A 12,014-nucleotide genomic window follows, 5' to 3' on the forward strand; every position below is an offset into this window, starting at 1 on the left:
CTTATCTTTAATTTACAAGGAATTGCCAAAATTTTTCCAAAATGGTGTTATTTTACATTCCCACCAACAACGTTAACAAAGTTTCAATTGCTTGTTTGTTTTTTTAAAAGATTTTAATTATTCATTTGAGAGAGAGAGAAAGACAAAGAGAGTGACAGCACATGTGGGGCAAGAGGGAGAAGCCGGCTCCCCTCTGAGCAGGGCTCCATCCCCAGGACCCTGGGATCATGACCTGAGCCGACAGCAGACGCTTACCCAGCTGAGCCACCCAGGTGCCCCTAAAAATACTTTCTACATTAAATTGCTTTGGTATCTCTGCCAAAAATCAATTGACCATATACGTGTGTGTAGGTATACATCTAGGCTCTTTGTTTTACTGATTTTTTTTCTCCTTATGCTAGTATCACATAGTTTCGACTACTGTAGTTTTGTAGTGAAACTAAGCTCAATAGTGTCTATCCTCCAGCTTTGTTATTCTTAAAGATTATTTTGACTACTTTAGGCCCTTTGCATTCCCGTGTGATTTTTTAGGTCAGTTTCTCAATTCTAGTTTAAGAAAAACAAAGAATAGAAGTGTTGAGCTTGAACATCTCTGCCTTGTTCTTGATGTTAGGAGTAAAGAATTATACATTATATAATAGCACTTTTTATATATGTTCTTTATCTGATTAAAGTAGTTCTCATGTATTTCTAGTTTGCTGAGGTTTTTAAAAGTTTATCTTAATTTTGGTATAGTAGTTTGCTGAAGCTTTAAGATCATAAATGTGTATTGCATTGCCAAATACTTTTTCTCTATGTATAGACGATCACGATTGTAGTACTTCGTTATGTTGATTCCAAATGTAAAACCAACTTTGTACTCCTTTGATAAACCCCACTTGGTTGTGATGTATTATGTTTTTTATATACACTCATGGATTTTATTTTTTCTTTTTTTAAAGATTTTATTTATTTATTTGAGAGAGAGACAATGAGAGACAGAGAGCATGAGAGGGAGGAGGGTCAGAGGGAGAAGCAGACTCCCTGCCAAGCAGGGAGCCCGAGCGGGACTCGATCCCGGGACTCCAGGATCATGACCTGAGCCGAAGGCAGTCGCTTAACCAACTGAGCCACCCAGGCGCCCTGGATTTTATTTTCTAATATTTTGTTAAAGATTTTGTATCTGTAGTCATGAAATGTTGGTCTGTATGTTCTTTTTTTCTTTTTTCTTTTAATGTTAGGGGTATTATGGGTGAGCCTCATACCATGATTTGAGAAGTATTCCCTTCTATGCTTCCTCAGTAAGTCTATTTAAGATTGATAATTTTTTCTTAAATGTTTTATAATGTGTCACTGATCTCCGGGACAGAACTTTTATTTATTTGTAGGAATATTTTAAATATAAATTGCTTTTTTAATATATAAGGCAAATCAGGCTTCCTATTTTTTTTTTTTTTTTAAGATTTATTCACTTACAGGGGGCACCTGGGTGGCTCAGTCGTTAGGCGTCTGCCTTCGGCTCAGGTCATGATCCCGGGGTCCTGGGATCGAGCCCCGCATCGGGTTCCCTGTTCCGTGGGATGCCTGCTTCTCCCTCTCCCACTCCCCCTGCTTGTGTTCCCTCTCTCGCTGTGTCTCTGTCAAATAAAAAAAATCTTAAAAAAAAAAAAATTTATTCACTTACAGAGAGAGGGCATCACAAGTTGAGGGGGGCGGTGCGGAGAGGGCAAGAATATGAAGCAGATTCCCTGCCAAGTGCAGAGCCCCAGGTGGGCTTGATACCACGACCCACGAGATCATGACCAGAGTCAAAACCAAGAGCCAGTTGCTCAACCGCCTGAGCCACCCAGGTGCCCAAAGTTTCTTATTTGAGTCAGTCTTGGTAAATTCTGTTTTTCAAGGAATTTGTTCATTTCACCTAAGTTGTAAAACTTAATTGTTTAACTCAGTCATATCTTTCTTTTCAAATGTCTGTAGAGTTGGGGCACCTGGGTGGCTCAGTCAGTTGAGCATCTGACTCTTGATTTCAGCTCAGGTCATGATCTCAGATCTAGCCCCTAGACGGGCTCTGCACTCAGTGGGGAGTGTGCTTGAGATTTTTTTCTCCTTCTGCCCCTCCCCACCACCCCCTGCTCATGCTCTTCCTCTCTAAAATAAAATCTTTTTTAAAAAAGATTTATTTGAGAGAGCGCGAGAGCGAGCACACAAGCAGGGGGAGTAGCAGGCAGAGGGAGAGGGAGAAGCAGACTCCCCACTGAGCAGGGAGCCCTATGGGGGACTTCATCCCAGGACCCTGGGATCATGACCTGAGCCAAGGCAGACATTTAACTGACTGAGCCACCCAGGCACCCCTAAATAAAATCTTTAAAAATAAAATGTCTATAGTTTATATTGATATTCCATCTTTCATTACAGACCCTGGTAATTTGTGACTTTTCTTTCTTGATTGGTCCTAAGTGTTTATCAATTTAGTTAAGTTTTCAAAGAACCAAATTTTGGCTTTGGTAAAATTTCTGGGTTCTTTTAAGATTTTATTTGAGCGAGAGAATGATAGAGCCTAAGCAGGGTGGAGGGGCAGAGGGAGGGGGAGAAGCAGACTCCCTGCTGAGCAGGGAGCCAATGCAGGGGGACCCCCAGGACCCCAAGATAATGACCTGAGCTGAAGGCAGACGCTTAACCGACTGAGCCACCCAGGTGTCCCCAGCTTACTTGGGTTTAATTGCTCATTTTTTCCCCTAGTTTTTCAGGTAGAAATTTAGATTTTAAGCCTTCTTCCTAAGCATTTAAAGCTAATTTTCCTCTAAACACTGTTTTACCTACATCCCTTATTTTTAATTTGAATTTTGTCATTCAACGCAAATTATTTTCTAATTTCCTATGTGACTGAGTCGTAGGTTTAAATGTATGGTTGATTTTTCGGGGCACCTGGGTGGCTCAGTTGGTTAAGCAACTGCCTTTGGCTCAGGTCATGATCCCAGGGTCCTGGGATTGAGCCCCGTGTCGGGCTCCCCGCTCCTCGGGGAGCCTGCTTCTCCCTCTCCCTCTGCCTTTAGCTCCCCCTGCTTGAGCTCTCTTTCTCTGTCAAATAAATAAATAAATCTTTAAAAAAAAGTATAGTTTATTTTTAAATGTCATTTTCTACATATTGTACTATATTGACTTATATCTGATGTAATTCCTTGTGGTCAAGGCTCCAGTCATCTGTGAGACTTGTTTTATGACCCACCTTGTTAGTCTGTCTTGGTGAAAGCTTCACGTACATCTGAAGAACTGTTGAGTAGTGTCCCATAAATTTCAGTTAAGTCAAGGTGGTTGATCATTCAGATCACTTTTCCTACTGATTTAAAAAAATACATCCTATCAATTCCTGAAGGGTGTTAAAATATCAAACTAGTTGTGACCTTGTCTATTTCTACCTTTTAGTTTTTGCTGTATTTTTAAAGTTCTGCTAGGTATATAGACACAATTATTATTCCTTACTGATGTATTTCCCCCTTCCCCTAATCATCATGAAATGCTTAAGCTTAATATTCATCTTTTGTCTTAATCACTTCAACTTTATGTTTAGTGTCTATCTTTCCCATCCTTTTTCTTTCAAACTATTTGTATTTAGCAGGTCTCTTTTTCAAGTTGATGATCTGTCTTATAATTGGAGTATTTGGTATACTTACATATAATTATTGGTATTGTTAGATTTAGTGGATGTTGTTCTGTCTTAGGTTTTGGTGGGGTTTTTTGCACTTTTACTTAAATCTATTTGCTCTTGCTCTTTGTTTCCTATTTTTCTCTTTTTTTTGTTACTCTTTTCCCAACTTTGGTTAACCAAATATTTCAGTGTTCCGTATTTATTCTTGTAAGCATCTCTACCTATTATGTCTTTGCATTGTTTTTTACTGGATGTTGTAGGGATTATAACATCCATCTCTAATATATATTATAATCTAAGTATTAAACTACTTTTAAGATTTATGAACCTCCCAACAGTATAGTTTCATTTAGCCACATCCTCTGTAATACAACTCTAGATAACAAACAGGCCCTTTTAGGTAACTGAAAACTAGGTAGTATACTGATATGGTTTTCTATTTTTGCTCCTTTAGCCAGTACATAGCCTTTGGAGTATTCAAATTGCACAGAAACCAAGGAAATAGAAGTTTTACCAAAACACTTATTATTCAAATTTTTTGTTCAGAGATTCTAGGAGTGCCTGGCTGGCTCAGTTGGAAGAGCATGCAACCCTCGAGGTCAGGAGTTCGAGCCCCATGTTGGGTGTAGAGATTACTAAAAAATAAACTTGTCATTAATCTATGCATCCAATATCAGGAGACCATTAACTGACCGTGAATTGTGCAAACCTCTTCCGGTCCTTCCTTTTTTTTTTTTTTTTTAAAGATTTTATTTATTTATTCATGAGAGACAGAGACAAAGAGGCAGAGGGAGAAGCAGGCTCCCAAGGAGCAGGGAGCCCAATGTGGGACTCGATCCCAGGACCCTGGGGTCATGACCTGAGCCGAAGGCAGATGCTTAACCATCTGAGCCACCCAGGCGCCCCCGGTCCTTCCTTCTAATGTAAGAAGAAACCGGAGGGACATGTTTGAAACATTTTAATAATCACTGAAGTTTGTTCCATTTTCTCACTGCTTTAGTCACTACCAAGATATTAACAATTCTGGAAATAATTTTAGAGACTTGCAGTTAAAGGGACCCAAACCCAATGACCTCAGCAATATAAAAGTCATTATCCCAGGTGTCTGAAATAGTCACAGTACTCTACTCTGTTATTTAGAACATTTTAATTTCCTGACAGAGTGCAAACAGACTGGTGAAAACTACCATTTACTTGGACCTACGTGCTACTGCTTCACATGCATGGTTTCACTGAGTCTTCACAACCCTGAAGCAAGCAAGAGCCCCATCTTCTAGCCGAGTAAGCAGGATAATTGTCTGGGAAATTGCTCGAACATACATCAGCACTTGTTTTCCAAAGGTACGTGTGTGGTTTAGGTCTTTCTAGAGCCACAGTCTGCACTCTTTAAACATGGTTATACACTGTTTATGGCTGGAATGGGAACTCAAAGGAGACACCCTTCAATCTAGTTTTGTAATTAAAAGCAATGAGGAGAGGTTAAGGAAACCACTTGTATTCCACTCAGGAAACTTAAAAGTCTGATAAGAAGAAAACTGAAAAACTAAAAAGCAACTGTAAAAAAATAAAGTTTTGTGTCATACTCAGAGGGGCAAAAAGACTAAGGCAACTAACTTAAAATACACATCAAGGGCATAACTATACAAGCAGAAAACCACCATCATTAATGAACCTGAGTTTCTGAGAGCTGACATTACATTCAGAGAAGTATTAAAAACATGGAGAAGTACATAATGTTTAATAAAAATTGGTTTTTATGTGTATGTTGAAGGGAAATTCACGTAACACCTTGTTTCCCTAGTCAGCTATATCAAGTTCATGAGATTTCTTCCTCCAAAACAGTTCAATAGATTTATGTTAAAGACAACATGTGTATTGAAAGTAGCAATTTTATTTGAGTTAAAATTATTTACAAAAACCCAAAGACATACTTCATGAAACTGGTACAAACTATTTTTTTCCTGCCGTTGGCTTTTGCTCCAAAGATCACAGCTGAGAAATACTGTATAAAATAAAAATAGGATTGGATTCAGAAAAGTACTCTACTGTTCTAATTTCCAATTGGTAGTATTTACAGAAATATTTACAATGGAAAAAAAGGTTACTTTAAAACTTTAATTTGCAAGTCAGCCTCAAGTACCCTAAAATGCAGAGTTCTCCGAGGGTTAAAAACACACAAATGCACTGCAGCTGGTGAGGTGATTTCTCCCCCACCACCCCCCACCAAAGTCTGCATTTCTATCAGTGCTTGACAATTAGTTATTATTTAAAAAACAAAACAAAACAAAAAACTGTTAAACACTGAGGTAAATCAATTCTCAAATGATTACCAGTGTAACAGAAAAATGTAGTTCGCCCTGATTGTTCTCATCCAAACATTTTGTAATATTCTTTACCATCTGCCACAAGTCAGTTTTACCAAAAATCTGTTCCTTTTCCTAAATCCAATGATTAATAAATATCAATGCACTTTAAAATTATTAAACAAAATATACCTAATTCAGTTTTATGAATATCATTTATTGATATACTTTTAAAACAGTCTGCTAAGCTAGCTTTTATACTCAGGGCAAATAAAACCTCAATCTTTCCCAAGTTACACTGGCATAACTATGCTGTTAAAAGGTGATGTGTGGGGGTTGGGTGGGTAGGAGGAAGAAAACAATTTGCCTGGAATCAGTTACTTCCTTATAGATATCCCAACAATCTGCATTATCAAAAATAGGAAGACAATAGAAGGCAGCCACTGCATTTAAAAAACATTACAGCTGGCACTGATACAAGAGCCCCGATTTGTCACTTTATACAAGGAAATAACAAAGTCTAAATGAGTAACAATTAGACTTTCAGCTATTTTCCTCAATACACACCAAACTAATATTTTTATGGCTTCAAGTTTTACAAATCCAATGAAGAAACATGATATAACTACCTGAAAGGTATTTAAAAGTATTAATGAAAGAGATCTCTGGAAAGCCTGGATTCAGGCCCAATCACCAAAAAAAAGTTTAACCAGTGGTCTGAACAATAATTAACACAAGAAAGATTTGCAATGTTGTGAAATATATAAAATGTGTTTTGTGTGTTCCATGACTGTTTTCCAAACACACTGTTCTATGAACTAAGAATCTGAATGAAAAAAAGGATCTTCTCTGAACCAGCAATTTAAGGCTTTGCGTTTATGCATTTGATCCTGTCACTCTATAGAAGAATATACACATTATCTGGAAACATGAATTCCACATTGGTGTTTTAGCTTCCTTATATTTACTGTACTGAACATTAGAAAATATATCTAGAGAGTCCCCCCTCAAAACTTAATGTTTCAAGAGCCGCCTCTAGCATTAAGCTGAAACTACCCTGGGTTTGTCTATTTTGCTTCATCCTTTAACAGGGCACATCATCTTACATAATATTCCCTCAAACTGTTGTTGGTTTTCTTGTGTCTACAGCTATGATTCATCATGGTATGATAATATGGTCATGGTCTCAAAAGTGAAAAATAGTTCAACAACCCAAACCAAATCAAAAATAAAAAAATATACTATCAATCCCTTGTGTCTTTGGATTCCATCTAATTTTAAATATAGACAGTAGTTCAGGGAACAACAACGAAAAAAAAATTCACAAAATTATTAAAAGCTTTATTTACGATTGGAATCATTCAACAAAAAAGCAAAAGCAAATGAGCCTGAAAAAGGAACTAAGCTGTTGTCTAGAATGTCCTCAAAACATTCGATACCTCAGTAGCTAAGCTGCCTCTGCACCTGGCTGGCATGACAACAGTGGCTCAACACACACAGCAGTTGCACTAAGAGCAGCACAAACTCTCCCCTTACAACTTGCCCAGAATAAAGCAAGAGGACAGGGGAGACTATAAACTCTGCCAAAGTAAGTGTATTTAAATACTGCACAGAATTGTTAACAGCCTGAACCTTTTCCCTCATTTTTGATAGTTGCAGATTGATGTAGTAACTGTCATTTAGCAAATGCAGAATGCATGATGAAGAAATCAGGTGGCCTTAAAAATCCAAACATGAATGATACTGATGAATGTTCTTGGTTTATCTTCAAGGACTTCTTTCATGACTTTTCTCTGTCTAAGAATAGCTCCAGCATTACCGAGCACCTGAAGCAAAGGTAAAGCAGCTAGCAATGTTCCAAGTACTCAATCACTCTGGAGATAGATTTCTGGCCTGTGGTTCCAACAGCACACTGAAGGGAGGCGGAGAGAGGAAGTAACAGTTAATACTGCTTTAACAAGCATCAAATCAAAGCTTAAATTTTTTAGCTTCACTAAACTGAACACTATGAATCAAAACACACTAATATTAAATTGTAGCTTTGATAACAGAGTATCAATATATTTGGCCATAATAATTATCTTAAAAAGAACACAAGAGAATCCCTTTTTGCTTCTAGTCACGAGGGCCACATAGTATTTTCATTTCTATGGTCATTAATGCATCATATTTATGACCACAGAAGCTGCAACAGAAGCTACTTACAGTAAGATTCATGAAGCTCAGGAATTTTTTGAGCATCTCTGTCATTATTGAAAAGTCCCCTTCTGGCAGATATTCTCGCACAGTGGTCACATTGATCTGAGAAAAGAGATCAAAGAAATACTGGTCAGGTGGCAGAAAACCGGAGTTTGCACCCTGCACTGTGTTGCTAGTTTTGGCACATATCTTCTTCCAAACTTCTACGAGGTCCTTGAACTCCTTGTTTAACATGCCATTTCCTTTTCCACCCTCCTACTAAACTGTGTGTGTCTGTCCATTCCCTATCCCATCCCATCCTCAGAAAGGTAAAACTGGCAAAAGCTACTCTTGTATCCATATTTCCTTTTGTAAATATACAGAAAAATGCCTGAAAGAACAAAATGCACTGTTGAGTGTGTGTGCGTTGGGGTGGGAAGCAGTGTCAAGAAAAGGAGGCGGAAAGTGAGAACGTACCCAAGGTGCTTATGGAGTAACAAAAATCCTCATGTTCTTATGTAGGCCAGGAATTAACTAGATCTTTCCAAAGATAATCTAGTTTCATGAGAGAATGTCAGCAATGCCAGGAGAGAGCACTATGTATATATATAACCAATCTGCCACATGGAAAATATATAACTTGCTTAAAACCCTTTTCTATTTCAATGTATTTTTTCAATGTTTTAAAGATAAATAATAAAAGGAAAGGCTCTTTTAAGTATGTTCACCTACATCAAAAAAGCACAAAAGAAAATTTGTCCTGAGATTTAGGCCACAAGGCGGGAGGAGTTTCTGATTTTTGTTGCTGGGGGCAGGGAAAAAGACTACATATTATGCTTTTAAGGAATTTGCCACTGGTCCCCTCTCTCCCTTTTTATTTATTTTTTTGAGGTGGGGGGGAGAGAGAGAGAGAAAATCTTAATCAGGCTCCATGCCCAGCATGGAGCCTGACCAGGGGTGGGGGTGAGTGGAGGGGGTGGGGTGGTGGGGGTGAGTGGAGGGGGTGGGGTGTTGGGGGCTTTGATCTGGATCAAGATCATGACCAGAGGGGCGCCTGGGTGGCTCAGTTGGTTGGGCGACTGCCTTCGGCTCAGGTCATGATCCTGGAGTCCTGGGATCGAGTCCCGCATCGGGCTCCCTGCTCGGCAGGGAGTCTGCTTCTCCCTCTGCCCCTCCCCCCTCTCATGTGCTCTCTCTCTCTGTCAAATAATAAATAAAATCTTTAAAAAAAAAAAAAAAAAGATCATGAACGGAGCCAAAATCAAGAGTAGAAGGCTCAACTGACTAAGCCACCCAAGCACCCCTCCCTCTCCCTTTTTTTTAAATTCTTGTCAGCATACTTTTGCAATTATAAAGAAACAAAATAGTATGAATACAGTTTCAGAAAAGATCTAATAAACGTTACTAAAGTAATTATGCAATATCAATCACCCATATTCTAAGTGAGCCACGTTCCCACCAAAAGCCACTACCCATCCCCAGCTGTGAGGTGGAGTGCAAATTTACTCCTACTGAGTTAACACTGCAGCTAAAACACAGAGATTTTACAAAATGCTTAAAAAATATACTGAAGTGGTGAATGTTATAAGGGCAATCCCGATGGAAACTACAGAGCTAAAGGAAAGCTGGATTTAAGAATGTCTTTAGGGGCACCTGGGTGGCTCAGTCGCTGAGCGTCTGCCTTCGGCTCAGGTCATGATCCCAGGGTCCTGGGATCGAGCCCCACTTCGGGCTCCCAGCTGAGCGGGAAGCCTGCTTCTCCCTCTCCCACTCCCCCTGTTTGTGTTCCCTCTCACTGTCTCTCTGTCAAATAAAATCTTAAAAAAAAAAAAAAAAAAAAGTCTTTAAAAAACAATTTCCAGGAAGGCAGCATGACAGCACGATGGTAGGAATATGGTGGCTATGAAGGCTGCTCAGTAGAAAAGTGCATTGCTATGATACAAAATCAATGATTAGACCCTAGGTTTTCAGTGAAACCCTCAATAATCAAACCCTTTTTTATCAATACTCTACAGAATGCAACATACAGTGGCTGGGGCATGGGAAGGACAGTCATAGCATGTGTTTTTAAACAGAGAACAGCAGGTACAAAAAGAAAAAATGAGAGGGGCTCTTTCGGAAAAGCATGCAACTCAATCTCAGATTTGTGAGTTCAAGCCCCACACTGGGTACAGAGATTACTTAAAAAAAAAAAAAAAGAAAATGAGAAATGGCATGGCTTATTTGGGCAATTTAGAAAATACCCAACAGGTATGACAGATTTAGAAAAAGTAGAAGCAGTTTTAACAAGTTTTACTTGTAGTAGTAAACAAAGTGGTGATTCCCTAAATGATGGAAAGCCAAGAAGACTGGTAAGAGTAGTGATCAGATGTGTTCTTTGCGAAGTTAGCTGTGGTGGTAGTGTCCAAGATGTCAGGAATGGATTCAAGAGAGCAGGAAAGACAAAGACCAGTGAGGAGACTGACCACTGCAATGCACCAGATGCATGGTGTGCAATGGAAGAAGACCCAATCCCCTGGGCTTCCTAAGCATGCAGCCCTTTACCATAAAGCAGCATTTGGTACAACCACCTGCTTTCTCGTCTCTCTTCCACTTACACTATTCAGCAAACCAATTTCCTTTACAATTTATGTATCAACTAGTTTTTTGGGGTTAATAATGACCCCACCCCAAGGCAATAAAGACATCTAGAGGGGCGCCTGGGTGGCTCAGTCGTTGAGTGTCTGCCTTTGGCTCAGGTCATGATTCCAGGGTCCTGGGATCGAGCCCCGCATCGGGCTCCCTGCTCGGCCGGGAGCCTGCTTCTCCCTCTCCCACTCCCCCTGCTTGTGTTCCCCTCTCTCGCTGTGTCTCTGTCAAATAAATAAAATCTTAAAAAAAAAAAAAAAAAAAGACATCTAGAGTTCTACAAATTCACAACACTGCCCAGAACTTAAGGACCCTATGATCTCTTTAGAGTAGAGACAGGGGCGCCTGGGTGGCTCAGTTGGTTAAGCGACTGCCTTCGGCTCAGGTCATGATCCTAGGGTCCTGGGATCGAGCCCCGCATCGGGGTCCCTGCTCAGCCGGAAGCCTGCTTCTTCCTCTCCCACCCCCCCTGCTTGTATTCCCTCTCATGCTGTCTCTCTCTCTCTCTCCCTGTCAATTAGATAAATAAAATCTTGAGAGACATATGAATAGGAATTTATTTACATGAGAAAAATGGCCAAAGATAAATCACATGTGCTAGTATCATATGTTAATGTCTAGACCCATTACTTAAGAACATACCCGAAACTAGAGTGTGTGCAAAATAGAATACCTAAAAATCATTAAATTCAAATAGTATGCCCATTCTTTCCCCTTTGCCCTTAAAATCTCTGAATTTAAGGAAATAAGGAAAAGGACTGAGCTGAAAAGATTCCAGGAAAGGGGATAAAGATCCTGCAGGGCCTGCACAGCCATGATGAGAACTCTGGTCTTGTTCCTGAAAGCCGTGGTGCCAGTAAGGGCCACAGTGGAGCAGGCTACTGTGCATTTAGATCAGAGCTTGACTATAATATAAATATGGAAGAGACAGATAGGGAGTCAGAAAAAACCAAACACCACAAAAGAGAAGCTAACCCTTTCACTACAGAATAGACTTCCATTCTTGCCTCCTGAATGCCCTTGGTTCCTAAGGAAAAGAACTTTAAAGTTTTCATTTTAAAATCTGGCTCTTCCACTAGACCTTTCCCTAAGAAAGTCCTCCCAATGACCGTCCCAGTAGCCAGAACTGTCCGCTTCCGTGCTAACTCAGCCCCACCAACTGGACACTAATACTTCTAACTTACATCATCATAATCTAAATCTTCACATAGTAATCCCATTTTCCTTGCCAGCAAGTGGTTCAAACAAAAGCCATGTGAGCCAATGCTGGCCAAGATAAG

The 12,014-nt window shown here is 39.6% G+C and overlaps 1 protein-coding gene across 4 annotated transcripts in view; it reads right to left on the bottom strand.

Moving 5' to 3' along the window:
- Positions 1 to 5,496: 5,496 nt before the first annotated feature.
- The window catches only part of WAPL (WAPL cohesin release factor), an 89,548-nt gene continuing 83,030 nt past the window's right edge, over positions 5,497 to 12,014 (bottom strand). For 2 of the 4 annotated variants that reach the window (XM_035023243.1, XM_035023234.1), the window contains exons 17-18: positions 8,134 to 8,229; positions 5,497 to 7,840 (exon numbers count right to left, since the gene is read on the bottom strand). In XM_035023243.1, the coding sequence (XP_034879134.1) occupies positions 7,775 to 7,840; positions 8,134 to 8,229 (162 nt within the window). In that variant the 3' untranslated portion in view covers positions 5,497 to 7,774. The remainder of the gene's footprint in view (positions 7,841 to 8,133; positions 8,230 to 12,014) is intronic. The other 2 variants (XM_035023239.1, XM_035023230.1) reach the window with 1 other exon arrangement.

The sequence above is a fragment of the Mirounga leonina genome, unplaced genomic scaffold (genome assembly GCF_011800145.1).
Source record: "Mirounga leonina isolate KUSES-001 unplaced genomic scaffold, KU_Mleo_1.0 Mir_114, whole genome shotgun sequence".
Lineage (NCBI taxonomy): Eukaryota > Metazoa > Chordata > Mammalia > Carnivora > Phocidae > Mirounga > Mirounga leonina.